At 49.4% G+C, this 17,981-nt stretch overlaps 1 protein-coding gene across 1 annotated transcript in view; it reads right to left on the bottom strand.

Moving 5' to 3' along the window:
- Nucleotides 1-3,652: 3,652 nt before the first annotated feature.
- Nucleotides 3,653-17,981, bottom strand: part of QARS1 (glutaminyl-tRNA synthetase 1) — a 35,352-nt gene continuing 21,023 nt past the window's right edge. The window contains exons 17-24 of the mRNA XM_028719642.2: nt 17,672-17,759; nt 16,381-16,527; nt 16,150-16,254; nt 14,600-14,692; nt 7,897-8,024; nt 6,209-6,275; nt 4,774-4,899; nt 3,653-3,865 (exon numbers count right to left, since the gene is read on the bottom strand). Coding sequence (XP_028575475.2) covers nt 3,815-3,865; nt 4,774-4,899; nt 6,209-6,275; nt 7,897-8,024; nt 14,600-14,692; nt 16,150-16,254; nt 16,381-16,527; nt 17,672-17,759 — 805 coding nt within the window. The 3' untranslated portion in view covers nt 3,653-3,814. The remainder of the gene's footprint in view (nt 3,866-4,773; nt 4,900-6,208; nt 6,276-7,896; nt 8,025-14,599; nt 14,693-16,149; nt 16,255-16,380; nt 16,528-17,671; nt 17,760-17,981) is intronic.

Here is a 17,981-nt window from a genome sequence, read left to right on the forward strand (position 1 = left end):
AAAGGTACAATTCTCAGCACTCTTATAAAAACTACCATTCCCAGGATCCTTTGGGGGAGTTCATGTGCTTTAAATATAAGGTATGTGCATAGTTTGCTAGAAAAGTATCAAATATACCTTCTCTCCAGTATGGAGGAAAACCTGTATGGTGGTCTGGTCCATGTCTGGGGACATATTTCTACTACTACTGGCATTATATCACTCCGTTTCTCCTCTCTTCTACAATGGGAATAACCATGGCCTACCTCCTAGGATTGTTGTGAGATCACATTAAGTGTGTGCAGCTGGGTACTGCGGCTGCAAGGCTGAAAACAAGAAACCAGCTCCCTAAAATACAAGCTTGCAATAGCCCATTATGTGGGTCAGAGGTGGCTCTGGTGCAAGTTCAGCTTTCCTGCGGAACTCAGAGAGGCTTTTGCCATCCTAACCCACCACGCTACGTTGGCCCTGGTGTCTGTCGCGCGGGCCCGGGGGACGATTGCCACGAGGCTTCCGGCAGGTGCTTCACCCAGGAAGGGAGAGGGCCCAGCCTGCCTCCATCTCTTACGGCCCGCACCCCCGAGACCAGGCCGGGCTGTGCCAAGCCTGCAAAGGAAAAGCACAGGCTGCTTTAATATCCCCATGTGCTTGCTGACAACCTCCCACTCCACAGCACCAACAACCGGCCCTTAAGGTGGCACGGGCCAGCAGCAGCAGCAGCAGGTGACACAACTTCGGCTGCCATCACTCCAGCAGAGCGAGACGCCGCCGCCGCTGCTGCTGGGCTTCCTCCGGCCAAGCTTCCCCTGGCGCGCGGGTTTTGCATTTCGTACTCTCTTTATTCTTTTGCAGCAGCGACCTTGCTCAGCCAGCACCCGTCGCGCGTGGGTTGCTGGGGGGGGGGGGGCGCACAGAGCGACCCGTGCGGCTTTCCGAGCCAACCCTCCTCCAGCCCACCTTAACAAGGGCCTAGGCTTGCTAACTTTGCGGCTAGACCTCGGTGTTTGTACACACTGCAGAAAATGTGCAGGACTTTAAAGGTGCAGCGACCCTCCCGCATCCAGCCTTTCTTTCTGGGAGGAGAGGAGGACGTGGCGGCGGCGGGCGAGTCACCCGGGGAAGAGGGAAGAGCGAGCGATCGCCCGGGATCAGGCCTCTCCGATCAGGGCCAAAGGTGAACCGAGGGAGGGAGAGAGAGAAGTACCCCTAGCCTCGTGCGCAGCGGCGGCTCTTACGCGCGCGGACCCCGCGATGGCGCAGCCGGTGTCGTGTGTGCTTTGCTCCGTCCAAGCGGGCAAGGCGAGGGCGGAGAGCCGGGAAGCAGTCCGCATTTCCCAGAAGCAAGCGCCGCAATGGGTACTGCGAGCCAGACAGGCCTTGACAGCGGAGGGCGGGCTCGCTTCGGGGCTTGGCGAGGAGGAGAGGGAGAAAGCCGGAATGGTGCAGCCGAAAGGGCACCGCGCGGCTGGGTTGGGTTGCAAATCAAGCGCTTGAAAGGGTTGCCTTTTGCAGAGCCGGACAGGCGCGGAAGGAGCGTTCCTGCCTTTGTCATTGATAAAAGGGCTTGCGGGGGAAGGGGGGCCGGCCCTTACGGACACCAGGAATTGCTGGCATCCGTTGATCTAAAGAGACAATGGCGTGCAGCTCCGGGGCTGAAGCCAAAGCGCTGCGTTAGCAGCACCAAAGTGACCTCTGCAAGGGTGCAAGTCTGGGTGGGCAGTGTGTAGGGACGTCCTGGGCTGCGCAGGCGACAAGACTCGCTGATGCGGTCCAAAGGAAGCAGAGCAATGCACCAGCTTGGCTGCAGGAATTGCAACCCGCTTAGGGATTTGTGCAGGGTTTATTCCATAGGGCCCCCCCCCCCAATGTCCGGCAAGGCAGAAGTTTAGGATCAGAGTCTGCCTTCTCCTAGATGGCTTGACTGGCCCCATCTGCCCCTCACTTCCCACCTGGTTGAGCCAGCAAAGCTGTCTGCTGGTTGTGTCACATGCTGACAGTTTTTAGGAGCCACAGGTGAGAGCTGAGTGCACTTCCTCCCCCCTGCCCCCCAAAATTGCTTCTGCTACCCCCCGCATACTCTAGATCGCTGAACTTTCTGTTCAGCTGCTCACTGCTATGGTTTACTTTTGTTGCCATCGGTCGTAAATTCCAATAACTGGCAAATCAAGTCCATCTCCCAACAAAGTTGGTATTCTGCCATCTTCCTTCTCTTCTATCACTTAATTTATCCATTTCTGCCCATTCTGAAGATTTTAATAGCCTGCTCTCAGTCCGTGGGGATTTGTTGACATTTCCGTTTTCTAGCCCACATAATTTTTACGAAGAATTTCGGGTATCTAGATCTAAATCATGGAGGACAAGGCTGTACCTCCACAATTGGAGGCAGTATGCCCCTGAATGCCCGATGCTGTGAATCATAAGTGGGTCGAATTCTGTTGTGTTCAGGTCCTGCTTTCAAGCTGCTCAAAGGCCTCTGGTTGGCCACTGAGAACAGGATGGTGACGAGGTGGGACCCTGGATGGATGGGGCAGGCTTGTCTTACGTCCTCAGTGTTGATTTTGTTTAATTTAACAAAATCAACACTGGGCCAAAACTCAAGGTTCTAAAGATAAAATGGGGAGTTGCAAGGGGTACCATTTGTGCCACCTGGCACTCCTTATAGGGTTGCCATATTTTGAAGAGCAAAAAAGAGGACACGTTTGCCGACTTCTGCTTTTAATTATGGATTGCTGCGACACAACTCTCATTTTACAGATCCATGGAAAAAAGAGGATGTGTCCTGGAAAAAGAGGACATATGGCCAACAAATGTCCTCCCTTGTAAAAGCAGAGCTACGAGCTCAGACCTTGGTTGCCTTCTTTTACAAACACTATTGAAAACAACACTGGTTGAAAGAGTGGTCTGATTTAAAATACCGATGAGAAAGGCTCTCTTCCCCATTGCCCAATTCTGATTCATTGTTATTGAAGTGCAAGGCAACTCTCAGATGGAGATGAAATGTGGAAATAATAATAATTTATTATTTATACCCCGCCCATCTGGCTGGGCTTCCCCAGCCACTCTGGGCGGCTTCCAACAAAATATTAAAATACAGTAATGCATCAAACATCAAAAGCTTCCCTAAACAGGGCTGCCATCAGATGTCTTCTAAAAGTCTGGTAGTTGTTGTTCTCTTTGACATCTGGTGGGAGGGTGTTCCACAGGGTGGGCGCCACTACCAAGACGGCCCTCTGCCTAGTTCCCTGTAACTTGGCTTCTCGCAGTGAGGGAACTGCCAGAAGGAAAAACTGCAAGGAGGGCTGGGAGCTGGAAATAATCTCTGACCTTTAGCTCCATCTAAGTGTGGGTGGTAGCCTCATCCTTAGTCCTAGACATACAACCCACCTAGAATCTTACTTCTGTGGGAAACTGTGGCTTGAGGAGGTGTGGAGAGGCCCAGAATCGGATGTGGTTTATCTGCCCATCAGGACTCTCTCCACAACATGCCCCTCTCTCCAAACACACCTGTCAGGTGCGTAGCGAGCACCAAGAAATTGAAGGGGAGGAATCATAATTCTAGTTTGCAGCCCCACTTCAGAAAGGCAATATTGTTTGAACTTGCAGATTCAAACCAGCGTACAAACACACACACACACACATCCTTGCATGCAATAGCCAATAACACGGGAAAACATAAAGAGGCTCCCTTTTATTGATGTGATGGATCTGAAACCAGGATGCATGTTAAGGCAACTGTGTTGGTGCTGCATGCGACCATCACCCCCTGCCATGCAGGGGAAGAAAGTGACTCCTGAGCAACTTGGGGCAAGGTGAGACACCGCCTGCAGAAGCATCATCACACTTTCCCAGGATCCTCCTTCAGAGTCACCGTCCGGTTGAACACAAGCTGTAGGGGGAAAGCAAGCGACATTAGCAAGAGTCCTTTGCCAGCCAAGTTCTTCCTCCCCATCACCTCCCATTTTAGAGAGCGGCTTTTCTCTCTAGGACCCTCGTACCTACGGGACCACCTCTCCTGGTATGTCCCACAGAGGAACTTACGGTCTTCAAACAAAAACATCTTGAAGGTCCCAGGCCACAGAGAGGTTAGGCTGGCCTCAACCAGAGCCAGGGCTTTTTTGGCTGTGGCTCCGATCTGGTGGAACACTCTGCCACAAGAGACTAGGGCCCTGCAGGATTTGACATCTTTCCGCAGGGCCTGCAAGACGGAGCTGTTCCACCAGGCCTTTGGCCAGGGCACAGCCTGACTCCCTTCTTTGGCAATCCTCACAGAACTCTAGCCCAGTTGGTTGGCATTAATCTGATTTGAATTAATTTTATAATGAAATGATTTTAGAATGTGTATCATTTTATTGTTGTTAGCCGCTCTGAGCCCGGCTTCGGCTGGGGAGGGCGGGACATACCATAAATAAAATTTTATTATTATAATTATTATTATTATTAATCTGACCTTGAGGCCTTTACAGGAACCGTTAAAAGATAGAAGGAAGCTCAAAGGCAGGTTCCGGGGAACATTTGGCCCTCCGGACATTGCTGAACGACTCCCATCAGCTGCAGCAAGAGTGGCCACACAGCTGGCAGCAATGGGAGTTGTAGTTCAGCAACACCTGGAAAGTCAAAGGTTCCCTGTCAACACAGGGTCTCTTCCAAAGCAGTCTGTTTGTTTCACCGTCCAACCGCTCGTCCTGTCAAGAAGTTATCCCTCATGTGCAAGTGAATTTTCCTTTCCTTGCCATTTAAACGGGGGGGGGGGGGGACGGGGACCCTTCCAGGTTTTTGCCCCTTTTGGGAACTGACCTTTGCACCCGTGCTGTCAGGATCGACTGAGAAATAGCCAAGCCGTTCAAACTGGAATTTGGTAAAAGGCTTGGCCCCACACACAGACCTGTCCACCAGAGCCTCCTCAATCACAGAGAGCGAGTTCTGGAATAGGAGAGAGAACAGAGAAAGATGGAAAGGAGCAGGCAGGATAGACTAAAACAAGGCAACAGAACTTCTCACAGATGGGCGGGCCAAAGAGTCTTTAGCCCCGCTGATTGAAATATGCAACAGTACTTTTCTCTACTCACCAGGGACGCCCCACCCAGAAGGCAAAGTGAGGTGATCACCTCAGGAAACGGGATCCACGGAGACAGCAGATCCGGCCTCCAAGGAACGCACTACCTGCTGCTGCCACGGTGGCAGTGACGGCGTGCTCCTTTGAGACAGGATCTGCCGCCTCCTTGGAAGCCCCCACCATGCTGCCTCTACAGCAGCCTCTTCCTCCTGCCCTTGTTCCTGATGTAGCAGGCACCATTTTGCAGTTCGCCTCAGGTGCTGAAGTGTATTGGGCCGGCCCTGCTACTCACAGGTGAGGTGCATGAACTCTTGTGGTTACCTGCCTTCAACAATTTTTACATGGCTTGCTTGGGAGGAGATGCCCAGGTTGGCAGGCGCACCCTGATCCGCACGCTCCAATTCACTTATAGGTAAAGGGACCCCTGACCATTAGGTCCAGTCGTGACCGACTCTGGGGTTGCAGCGCTCATCTTGCTTTATTGGCCGAGGGAACCGGTGTACAGCTTCCAGGTATGTGGCCAGCAGGACTAAGCCACTTCTAGTGAACCAGAGCAGTGCACAGAAACGCCGTTTACCTTCCCGTCGGAGCGGTACCTATTTATCTACTTGCACTTTGATGTGTTTTCGAACTGCTAGGTTGGCAGGAGCAGGGACCGAGCAACAGGAGCTCACCCCGTCACGGGGATTTGAACCGCCGACTTTCTGATCAGCAAGTCCTAGGCTCTGTGGTTTAACCCACAGCGCCACCCGCGTCCCTTAATTCACTTATACCTCCTACCAAATTGCATGCCCCCACACAGAAGGTGTTGGCCTAGCAGGAACCACCTTACAAAACTCCTTAGCAAGGTGTACATTATTAGTACAATGAGATGCTTCCCTGGCAGTTTCTTTGTGCATCACCTTTTAATAATAAAAACGTCAATTTCTAATATTTTATTCCCTCTCGTTCCTCTCCTTTAATCTTGTCATATTATATAATGGAATGTGATGCCTTCTTGTTCTTGCAATTTTCTACTTTTCCATTAAAAAAAATAAAAATTGAGTACCCCCTGCTTCTCAAGCCACACCATTTCTTTCTCCCAACATAGCTCCACCTCTTCCTCCTCCCTGCTTCTGTCTTCCCTAGTCCAAGGCATTAATAATAATAAAACACTCTTCTGGGCTCAGCACTCACAGGATTGACGTCACTCAGGAAGCCCTGTGGCACCTCTGCGGGGTCTTCGGGGTTCTTGTGCAGGAACCTGCAAGCCAACAAAAGGGTTTACAGTCACATTGAGGATGAGGTTCGGCTGCCGGAACAGAAGGCAAGAGGCTTCTGTTGCACAGGCCGGCCAATGGCACTCTCGTATCCTGAGCATGGCTCTTCCAGATGCTCTCTGTAGGCCCTGGGGAACGAGCCAAGTCCTTCTTGGGCTTGATGTTCCTTCTACCCACGGTGTCAAGTCTACTCACTGAATGGAGAAAGCTGGGCAATGCAGGCGGCCAGCCTCACAGAAGGTCCAGCCCATGTTCAATGAGCTCATCTCAACCCTGACTTGGCAGGAAGCAACAGCAAAACCCTTATCTCAGGGAGAAACTCCTCTTTTGTAATGGGGTAGCTGATGTAAACTCCCCCATTAGCTACTAAGCCGATGGAGCGGAGACACTTTGCTTTAGGTCGGGAGGCAATTAGCCTTGCCTGTTTGGGTTTTCTCTGCCAAGATTAGTGCTGGAAGTCTTATCTTACCAATTCATTTCCAGGTGCTTGTTTTAACTTTTAAAGCCCTACATATCTTAGGAACCAGCGGCCTCCAAGACTGCCCTACTTCCCTATGAATCTGTCTGAATATCAAGGATGAAACATGACAATCATCTTCAGAGGTCCTACATTTTGTGTGTGTGTGTGTGTGTGTGTTTTCCAGTATTAGACTTCTTTCAACCGTAGCATCTGGAACACCTCCTCCCTCCTTCCCCTGGAGACTTCTGAGGCACTGAGCTGAAGTCTTTCTGGTGCCAGATGGCTTTCTTTTTGCCCAGACTACCCAGAATTCCACAGGAATTCTGCACGGTTTAAACCCGACTTTTACTATGGCCGAGTACAGATTAGTGAATCGTGGTTTAATAAGGCTACGTCTGAGTAGTTGCTTCGCTGCTCCTGTCACGCAACTGAGCAAACAACCAGGAATCCATAGTTAACTGTAGTCAGAACTGGGAAATGGTAGCAAGCTGGAATCTGAAGCCATGGTTTAAAATTGGCCTGTGGTTCCTGGCTTGTTCAGAACCATGGTTTCCCAGTTTGAACGTAACAGGAAACTATGGTTAGCTATGGCTTCTTCACTTATTTTGCTACCCCTGCAAAGGGAGAAGCAAAGCAGCCGTGTACAGGTTCCTGAGGCTTGTACATACTGCACAGTTCATCCAAACATGGTCGGCACCTCTGCTGTCTCTGTTTTGATGAGTTTTAGAACTATTTTAGTTATTTGAGCTGCTTTGAAAGAATAGCCCTAAGAGCAGCGTACAAATTCCCTAAGGAAACAAGTAAATAAATTGGAATGGTATAATCAATTTCCCCAGAACCACCACCTTCCTTCCGGATATAGTTATAGGTTTGATTAAAACAGTTGGTGTTTCAAGATAAACTCAAAAGGTGTTAGTACCTACTTCTGTCAACCCGCCTTTGAATACATAATACCACTATGCAATGCTTGAATATATAGCACCTGTGAGCTAAACCCAGGGGAGGAGAGAGACACGATAAGGAAGTGGTTTTGACCCCTGTTACCTATTCTACTTCCCAGGAATAATAATATCCAAGGTCAAGAGGCACACAGCGAGCCTTCTCAAACAACAGATTTGCAAAGAGGGAGCGATCCTAATACTCACAGTCGCTCATACTGTCGAACCTCACACACGAGAGGATTTGACACCCAGTGGATAAAGGCTTTGGGTTTCTCTGCTGCCTCCGACTTTGTACAGGTCACCTCTAGCTCTTTCACACGTCCATTGGTGTCCTAGGCAAGGAGATGAAGGTCAGTTCCATGCGGCCACCCAGTCACTTTGCCATCATGCTTCAGGTATCTAGCTCCTCTCAAAAAACACTCCCTTGCAATGTGAAGCAGATTGCCTTCTTTGTCTCTTCTGCTCAGTGCAGAGGAGGGGAATGAATTTGTGACGACCAGCTCACTTGCTCTTGCATGAGCCCAGACCTCAAATCCATGCCTGTATCTCCCTAAAAGTTCATTGCAGTTCCATTTAACATTGCAGACCTCAAATCCATGTCTGTATCTCCCTAAAAGTTCATTGCAGTTCCATTTAACATTGCAGACCTCAAATCCATGTCTGTATCTCCCTAAAAGTTCATTGCAATTCCATTTAACTGACTGGCGCTAGCTTATCTGGCCAGTTGCAGAGAAGTCAAGAAATTATTTTCCACACTCTGCCTCATAATCAAGAGACATTTTGGTTGTTTCTTCATATCAGGGAGAAAGAAAAGGGATTCTATGGCTGTTCAACAACTGCAGGATGACCCCCCCCCCACCCAAAAAAAAGTTGATTCAGAGCTGATCTGCCACACATATAAGCTATTTCAACAGGACACAGAAGAAACTAGGAACTTACAAATATGAAATGCTTCAAGACACTATTCATCAAAATCACAATCCCAACAGGAACCAAAAGCAAAATTATCAGGCCACAAATATATCAAATGCCAGAAAATGTTTGGACATACAACACTTTCTTTTAAAAGCATGGGGTGGGGGCAGGGGGCGGGAAACGCCAATAAACAGACTTGGGCTCATCAGAATTTCATTTACAAAAATTTATAGGGTCACCACAGAAAAGGCCCTGCTGTGCTCTTGCAGATAACTCCTCATAGTAATAGTACCGGTTTATGCAACTGCATAGGCAGCAGCAAAATGGATTTCCCCCTCTTTTACTCCAATCTCGGGGACGAAATATTCAACTGGAGAATGTAACGTAGGAACAGGATGTTGGGCCAGATGGGCTTAATCACACGGTGCCTGAAGCAACTTTGGGTAGCTCTAGCCTTAGCGAGAGAGATACAACTTAAGCTTCAGAAATCACTGGAGGAGAGCCAAGGAACTGGCGTGTGTGTGTGTGTGCGTGTGTGTGTGTGTGTGTGATTTCATTTTCTACTACTGCAAGCAACCTCAAGGCTTATTTGATCAAAAGGCAGGTGTGAGATCTATGTTGTTGTTTTTTAAAAAAGAACTAGATTTCACCACTTGCTTGTGCAGATAGACGAAAACCACTAAGCAGGTAGCGAATTGGGAGAAAGACCTAGCAGAGCCACAGCTGGCTCAAGGATGTTGGGAAACTGCCAGGGAGATATTGTCCATCATGGCCCCAAGCCGGCTGCCGGACATCCATCGATCTCCCGTAGCCAGGCAGATCCAGCAGTTAGCGACACGAAGCCTCAGAAATAGATTGCCACATTCCAGGCTTGTGCACACTGTTCCTTATCAGCAGAAAACTCAACCAGAAAGCTTGCACCGCAAGAAGAGCATAATTTACAGACTTTATTTAGCGTTGAACAGAACAAAGAGAAAACATGACCGTTCTGTGTCAGTGTCTCTGACCGACTGAAATCGAAAGGAAACAGCAAACATAAACATCCTCAACAGGAAATACGCAGACTCTGTGACTCACAAGCCTGCTCTCTCTTAAGGTGGAACGGAAATATCCTAACATCCTCCCCCTTTCCGTGTAACCTGTAGTACCTGTGGTTCACCCAATTGCAACCTCTGTGTGTAAACCTTAAGTTGTTCTTTGTTAACAACCTTAGACAACAGATCAGCAGGAATTTCATTTCCTGCCATGTAGGACACCCGAATCAGTCCTTTCTGAATACACTCTCTTGCACGATGTAGCTTAATCTGCAAGTACTTGGTTCTTTGCTTGCAACTCTCAGAGTTCAGCAAAGCCAAACACGATCTATTGTCTTGATACACTTGTATAGGACATTTCACAGAAACCCCGATGTCCTTAAACAGTTGCATCAACCATTCACAATCCATGAGTGAAAATGACAGAGCATTGAGTTCTGCTTCACAGGAACTTAGGCTCACTGTTGTTTGCTTCTTGCACAACCAGTCAAACAGGCAGTGGTTGTACATGTAGCATACTCCAGAAGTGCTTGTACCATCTGTGGTGTCACTTCCAAAACTTGCATCTGCAAAGATTTCAAGACCTCCGGTCTTCTGACTGGTGAACCTCAGCCTGTAGTGCATAGTCCCTTTCAAATAGCGGGCTATGCGCTTCAGAGCTTTCCAATCCTGAACCGTAGGATTGTTGGCATGTCTGCTAAGCAGATTACAGCTTACAGCTATGTCAGGTCTTGAACATCTGGCAATGAAATTCAGCTTGCCTAGAACGCATCTGTATAGCGTTGTGTCAGAAAACGCTTCAGCAGTACTGTCTACCTGGTAACCTGTCACCATCGGTGTGTCTGCTGGGTTTGCATCAACCAAATTCAACCTGGTTAATACATCAGCAATTTTCTGTGTTTGGTGTACCAGAAAATTACCTGCTTGGTCCTTCTCCACCTGCAGAGAAAGATAGTTGGATACCTCACCAAGATCCTTCATGTCAAAGTGCTCCTTCAGCTGAGCTAGGGTGCTTTGGTAGAAAGCCTGATTCTTCCAAAACATCAGAAGATCATCAACAAAACATAAACAATACAGTTTGTTTTGCCCCTCCTCCTTGACAAACACACATGGATCAGCTTTGCCCTGGTGAAAACCTAGAGAAAGCAACGTTTCAGTGAGTTTTGTGTTCCAACACCTAGCACTCTGCTTGAGACCATATAAGGATTTCCGCAGTTTACAGACCATTCCCTTCTGTATCTGCATTCCGTCAGGTGGAAGCATAAACAGCTCCTCGTTCAAAATCCCGTACAAAAAAGCTGTATTAATGTCATGATGAGAAACATGCAGTTTCTCCTCCGCAGCGATCTTGAGCATCAGCCGAATGCTCTCATATTTGACTGTGGGTGAGTAGGTCTCGTGGTAATCCTGTCCTGGTACCTGTGAAAAACCTCTGGCAACCAATCTGGCTTTGTGTCTGACTACCTTGCCATTCTGGTCTGTCTTGGCCTTGAAGACCCATTTGCTGCCAACCAGTCTCATACCTGGGACTACCGGTACCAGCTCCCAAGTTTGGTTCCTGTTCAAGGAATCAACTTCAGCCTTCATGGCATTAAGCCAAGGCTCAGCATCTTTAGAGGTTAACTCCTGAACCTCTTTGAAGCTTGAAGGTTCCCACACCTTCTCTGAGCTACTAAGAACAGCAGTTGCTGTCTTAGCAAACTCATCAGCATACCTCTTTGGAGGTCTGCCTTTGGTCGCCCTTTCAGACCTACGTACTAGACGCAAGTCTTCTGGACTCATCTCCTCTTTCTTAGGAGAAAAATGACCAATGGTGAACAGTGGTTCTTCCAGTTCATTGTCAGACGCATCAGATGGTCTGACTGAGGCCTTTGCACTCTTGTAGTCTGCTGTGTCATCACTCTCACTGACATCAGCAGCAGCGCCGCCCACTGAACTGGAATCCGAACTCTGATCATCATCATCATCATCATCATCCTCATCATCATCATCCTCAGCAGCTTCCTCAGCTTTAGCTGCTTGCTTGACATCACCTTCATCCTCCTCTGGGTAACTCTGGAAAATTCCCACATTTTCCCCCCACTTAGGATTGTACTCAACACTCCTTGTGAACTTTATGGACTTAGAGTCAGTCATCCATACCCTGTATGCACCTTTTTCGTACCCCATGAACAAACCATGTGCCCCACGCTTCCCAAGCTTGTTGGTTTGTGGGGTGCGTACCCACATGTCAGAACCAAAAATTCTCATGTGTTTGGTGTTGGGTTTCTTGCCAAACATCTTCTCATAGGGGGTACAACCAATGGGTGATGACAATCTGCGATTAACGGAGTAAACCAGATTCCCTAAAGCCTCCCCCCAAAACTTATCAGGGAGATTGGCATCATGCAACAAGGTTTTCATTCCTTGCAGCAATGTCTGATTTGCTCTCTCCGCAAGCCCATTCATCCATGGCGATCTGGGGGTTGACATGTCATGCTGGATTCCCTTCTCAGTCAGGAAAGCTTCAAACTGCTGAGAAGTGAATTCCCCGCCCCGATCGGTAAAAAGACAGGAAATACGTTTACCGTGAGCATTCTCCAACCAAGCACAGAATGCCTTAAACTTCGGAAACGCTTGCGATTTCTGTTCGAGCAAAAACACATGAATGTACCTAGAAAAAGAATCAATTAGAACCATGAAGAACCTTGCTCCTCCTAAAGAGGGCGTAAGTGGCCCAACTAGGTCTGCGTGCACTAGCTGGTAGGGCTTGGAAGCCTGCCTGCTAGACTCCTTGCCTTTTGGAGCAACCTTCACCTTGTTCTCTGCACAAGATACACATTTCATGTGAAATTTACAGGGTTTGATGTTCAAACCCTCAACCACCTCTGGCATCTTGGCCAGTGCCTTCCAAGAGAGGTGACCAAACCTTCGATGCGCTTCATGAATGCAACCTGCATGAAGAACTTTGTTAGTTTGTGCAACACAACAAGAATCAGCATTAGATACAACAGCAGTGTCATCATAAGTTATATGGAACAAACCATCCATAAACTTTGCATGCAAATAGTCCTCTTTGCCTTTACTGATGACACAGACGCTCCTCTTGAAGGAAATCTGAAAACCACGTCCAGTAAGCTGCGGGACGCTCAACAAATTGCTTGCAGCTCCAGGAACATACAGAACATTACTGATGGTTGTATGCAAACTTGCAAGTTTCACAGTCCCTTCTCCTGCAATTTGCAACGTCCTTCCATCAGCCAGGTGGATCTCACCTTCCTGAGGCTTGAAGGAGATAAAGAGGTGCCGATCCTTTGAGATGTGGCGGGTACAGCCCGAATCAACAACAAAGCTGCCTTTGGCTGTTGGAGCAGCCTTCACAGCAAGCAAACCCTTGTTTTCCACTTGCTTGGGCTTTTGCAGCTTGCCCCCCTGCTGCTCCTGGCCAGCAGACGTGCCTTTAGCCTTTGGTGAAGCTGTGCCAGCTAACATAGCCTTGTCTTCCACTGGCGTGGGCTTTTGCAGCTTGCCCCCCTGCTTCTGGTCAGCAGACGTGCCTTTAGCCTTTGGTGAAGCAGTGCCAGCTAACAAAGCCTTGTTTTCCACTGGCGCGGGCTCTTCACCCCCCTTCTGCTTCGGGCCATCTGCAGACGCCTGTTTACCTTTGCCTTTCCGGCCTCTGCAAAGGCGATGACCTTGGTTCTCACGAGAAACAGAGCTCTCAGCTGCTGACTCCTTGGCTCCCCCTGGAGGCTGGAATGCTGCCTGGGATGACATCACAGTCTGCTCCCCCTGCAGCTTGCAACCGGTGCCCTCAGCATCCCTGCATACACTCGCATTCTGGGAAACAGCTTGGACCTCCGATGCAGTCAAACTCTGGGCTGGGACAACTGAGTTGTGAGCTTTCATCAAAGCATACCACATTCCACGTGCAGTGGTGTTGCCAGCCAGCGTCTTAATTTCCTCAAGAGATACGGATAAGACTATTACGTCAATCGCCTTCGAATCATCGGCTTTCCATCTCTCTGTCAGAGGAACTGGGGGGGCCTCACTCACGGTATGCCACACCCTAAACTGACGCAGCAAACTCTCACACCATTTTGCCCAGGTCTGATAGTTGTGGCCATTTAGCTTCGGTGGACACGGAGCTACTTCTGAGGATTGTAAAAGATCCATCTCAGGTCTTTACGTGAGCCCAAGTCTTTATGCCTTCAAAGACTTATTATCTCGGCAGCCCATTAATCACGAACTCCCTGGCTTGGCTCCCAGGCCAATTAAGCCTTGCCGGAGTTCAAAGGCTCCTTGTTGAGGTAAACAGAAAAGCCTCCGCTCTCGCTGCTTTCGCTTTTCACATACCTCTCAAACGCAGTCTGTTGCAGCTTTACTCTCCTGTAGGTGCTGTGAATCTGGGCCCGAAACCTTGTTGTTGGGAAACTGCCAGGGAGATATTGTCCATCATGGCCCCAAGCCGGCTGCCGGACATCCATCGATCTCCCGTAGCCAGGCAGATCCAGCAGTTAGCGACACGAAGCCTCAGAAATAGATTGCCACATTCCAGGCTTGTGCACACTGTTCCTTATCAGCAGAAAACTCAACCAGAAAGCTTGCACCGCAAGAAGAGCATAATTTACAGACTTTATTTAGCGTTGAACAGAACAAAGAGAAAACATGACCGTTCTGTGTCAGTGTCTCTGACCGACTGAAATCGAAAGGAAACAGCAAACATAAACATCCTCAACAGGAAATACGCAGACTCTGTGACTCACAAGCCTGCTCTCTCTTAAGGTGGAACGGAAATATCCTAACAAAGGAGTCTTACAGAGCTGTAAGCATAGCTGCTGGAATGGTCCATGAGGCTGATCTAAGCCGAGTGCCACAGCTGATGTTTTCTTCTATGGGAAGCTCTTAGGCCCTGATCTACAGGGATAGCTGCAGAGCTGCAGTAAGAGGGCTGTCAGGAGATGCCACGGCAGACTCACCTTAATTATGCTCTGGATAGCAATGACGTAGCCCGTGTGCCTCAAACCCACTGGCTGGCCGGGCGCTAGGCGCTTGTAACCTTTCTCTGGCACCTGGCAGGGAAGAGATGCTAACGTCAGTGGAGACCAAACAAGGGGAATCAAATCACTTCAATCCGCTGGCACATGGATGTAAAAACGTTCTGTACTAAATTGCCAGTTCTTATGGGGCCAGGCACCTCCCTCACAGCAGGGATCTGCAACGTAGCTCCCCGTAGTTATTAAGACATCCCCATAATAACAATAATAATAATTTATTATTTATACCCCGCCCATCTGGCTGGGTTTCCCCAGACACTCTGATTAATAATAATAATAATAATAATAATATTTATTTATATCCCGTTCTCCACAGGCTCAGGGTGGCTAACACCAGGTATAAAAACAATTGATTAAAATAGAACTTAAAACCAAGATTAAAATACAACATTAAAATGCAGCCTCATTTCAGTAGAAACTCAAATCAAACACTTTTTGGGGATGAAAATGTCAAATCTTCACCAAGGCCAACTATCCAGACTGGTCCCACGTGGACCAGAAAAAAGCCAGGGAAGTCCCCAAATAGGAGTTCCATCACAGAAAGAAAAGGAAAGAGGGGGAGGGGATCAGGCGGATTCCAAGCCAAAGGCCAGGCGGAACAACTCTGTCTTACAGGCCCTGCGGAAAGAATATTAAAAACACGATAGAACATCAAACATTAAAAACTGCCCTACACAGGGCTGCCTTCAGATGCCTTCTAAAAGCCAGATAATTGCTTATTTCCTTGACATCTGACGGGAGGGCGCGCCCCAGGGCGGGCGCCACTACTAAGAAGGCCGTCTGTCTGGTTCCCTGTAACCTCACGTCTCGCAGGCCTAGTTTTGGCAGGAAAGCCAACCTACATGAACAGGGCCCCTTTGGGTGCCACGAGACATGTTCTAATTTTTAAAATCCGTATTTTTAAAAGATCTTGCAGAGATGATCCAGGCCAGTAGAAGTGGCCACAAGGTGGACTTCTAATACAAAGAGCCAATGACAGATTCAAAATACACTCTCCGAGTTAGAGGAGCCGGCGCTACCAAGAGAAGTGAATTAATCTGCAGTGCAGGCATGGCTGCCGTCCAGAGAATGCAAAAGCTACACAAAATTGCTGAAAAAAAGATAAAGGTGGAACCGCAAATGACAGTGGTGACTGCTAAGACCACCAGGAACTATGGGCAACTTGAAGAGACATACCTGTACCCTAAAACACACACACCCCATACAGGAGGGATCAGTGGAGACAGCAAAGTCCCTTTAAAATAAGAGAGAGCCTTTGTGCTGACACATTTTACAAACCCCGCTTTCTAGCAAGGAAGAGATGAAGCCTTATCTGCTCCAGAGTCCTACAGCAGGACGAAGCATGCCCAGCTGGCATCCGGTTGAGGCGCCCACAATTTTTGCAGCACCCCATTCTGTGCCCCCAGCGTCACAAATAGCAGCTTTCTTCTCTTCCTCAATGCACTGCCTCTCCCTCCCATCCACAGGCTCACCTCCCGGAAGTCACTCTGCTCAATATAGATGGTTGGCTGGAAGGGGACTTTGTGGAAACCTTTGGTCTCGTCAGCTGGGAAATTGGGTACGTCGATTTCTAAGATCTGTAAGGAAGAAAGGAAGGATTGATGCACGCTCGACGGGGGTGCTAAGAGAGGTCTCGATTTTACAGGGAGATGGGCAAGGCGGGAGGACACCCAGCCTCCACGCTGCAAAGGCCATAGGCTTACTTTGTGCGGTGCGGGAAAATTGACGATGGTCACGCACAGTGGTTCCAGCACGGCCATGACCCGGGGCGCCTGTTCGTTCAGCACCTCCCGCACACAGGCTTCCAGCATATGAGGCTCCATTGTGCACTGGGCGACTGTCACACCCACCTGTCAAGAAGAGGTTGGAGTGAGCCAAGCAACAGGGAAAGGCCAAGCTACCGGCTCCAAGCAAGAGGTGGGGAACATGTCCTCTCTCTCTCTCTCTCTCTCTCTCTCTCTCTCTCTCTCTTTCTCCAAGGCAGCCTTTCTCAAGCTGTGGGTCCCCAGATGTTGTTGAACTACAACTCCCATCACCCCTAGCTAGCAAGGCCAGAGCTCAGGGATGATGGGAGTTGTAGTCCAACAACATCGGGGGACCCACAGGTTGAGAACCGCTGCTCCAAGGGCTGAACTCCCTTTGGGGGAAGTGGTCCCCAGGGGAATTGGGGGGGCCTACACACTTGTGGTGGGAGGTGCCAAAATACACACGTTCCCATACAAACTTTCCTCTGCTCGGCTTCCACACAGGGATAGGGAATTGAAAAGAAAGGGATCTGAGGACATGGGAATAAATCTCTTCTTGAATGATCAGCTCACTGAGCAGAGAAACGGCAGGGGGAAGGAGGCACAGCTTGGAGGGGGGTGCGGGGCAGTCTCGATTAAGAGGTCTGACAAGACGTATTTGGCCCATGGGGCAGGGGTTCTTCATCACGGCTCTAAGGGGAAGATGGCCGCCCTGTAGCGCAGTGGCAGAGCATCTGCTTTGCATTCAGAAGGCCCCAGCTTCAATTCCTGGCAGTGCTGGGAAACCCTGGAGAGACGCCACCAATCAGGGCAGACAATACTGAGCTAGATGGACCAATGGCCTGACTCGGTTTAAGGCAGGCTCCTATGCCAACACCCAGGCCGTTTTCAGGGGCCACAATCCCAATCTCTCCAATGCCCATATGGCTCCAGGGAGATGGCCCCTTTCCCCGCTGCCTCTGGAGGCATGGAAACAGAGGTTGTACCCTGTCTTCCTGCTTAGCAGTAATCCAAGAGGTTCCTTAGTCAGGTCTATGTTGAAGCCATGTAACTGAGGAGCACCTCCACAACAAAGGTGCTGTGGGTGCGCCCTGCTGCTCACGCCATGCCCCAAAGGAAAAAGTGGTGCGTAAGCTCCATGACACGCAAGCAAAACCCGGAACAGGGCCTGAACTCTGTACCCAGCACCCCATGGCATTTAGGCACCCACGCTTTCCCCTTGGCCGAACCCCAAAGGACATGTCTTTACCCTGGCACAGAAGTTGTTGATTGCCTCTGCCGGGAAGCCCCGGCGCCGCAGAGCTGTCAGCGTAAAGAGTCGTGGGTCATCCCAGTCCCTGGAATGGCAACGGCAGCAGTGAGTGGCAAGAGGCAGAAAGAAGCCTTGCTCCAAAACATACTGGCCTAGTTCCTTCCCAGCATGCCATGCATGCATTCCCTCTTCCCACCACACCCCCCAAACCTGGGACTACAGCGCTGAAGTGAAATACGGCCTGGTCCAGCAACCAAGGGACTGAGGGCCGCTTGGATGGGTGGGTTTGAAGTATGCATGTGCTAGA

Source organism: Podarcis muralis, chromosome 2, assembly GCF_964188315.1.
Source record: "Podarcis muralis chromosome 2, rPodMur119.hap1.1, whole genome shotgun sequence".
Lineage (NCBI taxonomy): Eukaryota > Metazoa > Chordata > Lepidosauria > Squamata > Lacertidae > Podarcis > Podarcis muralis.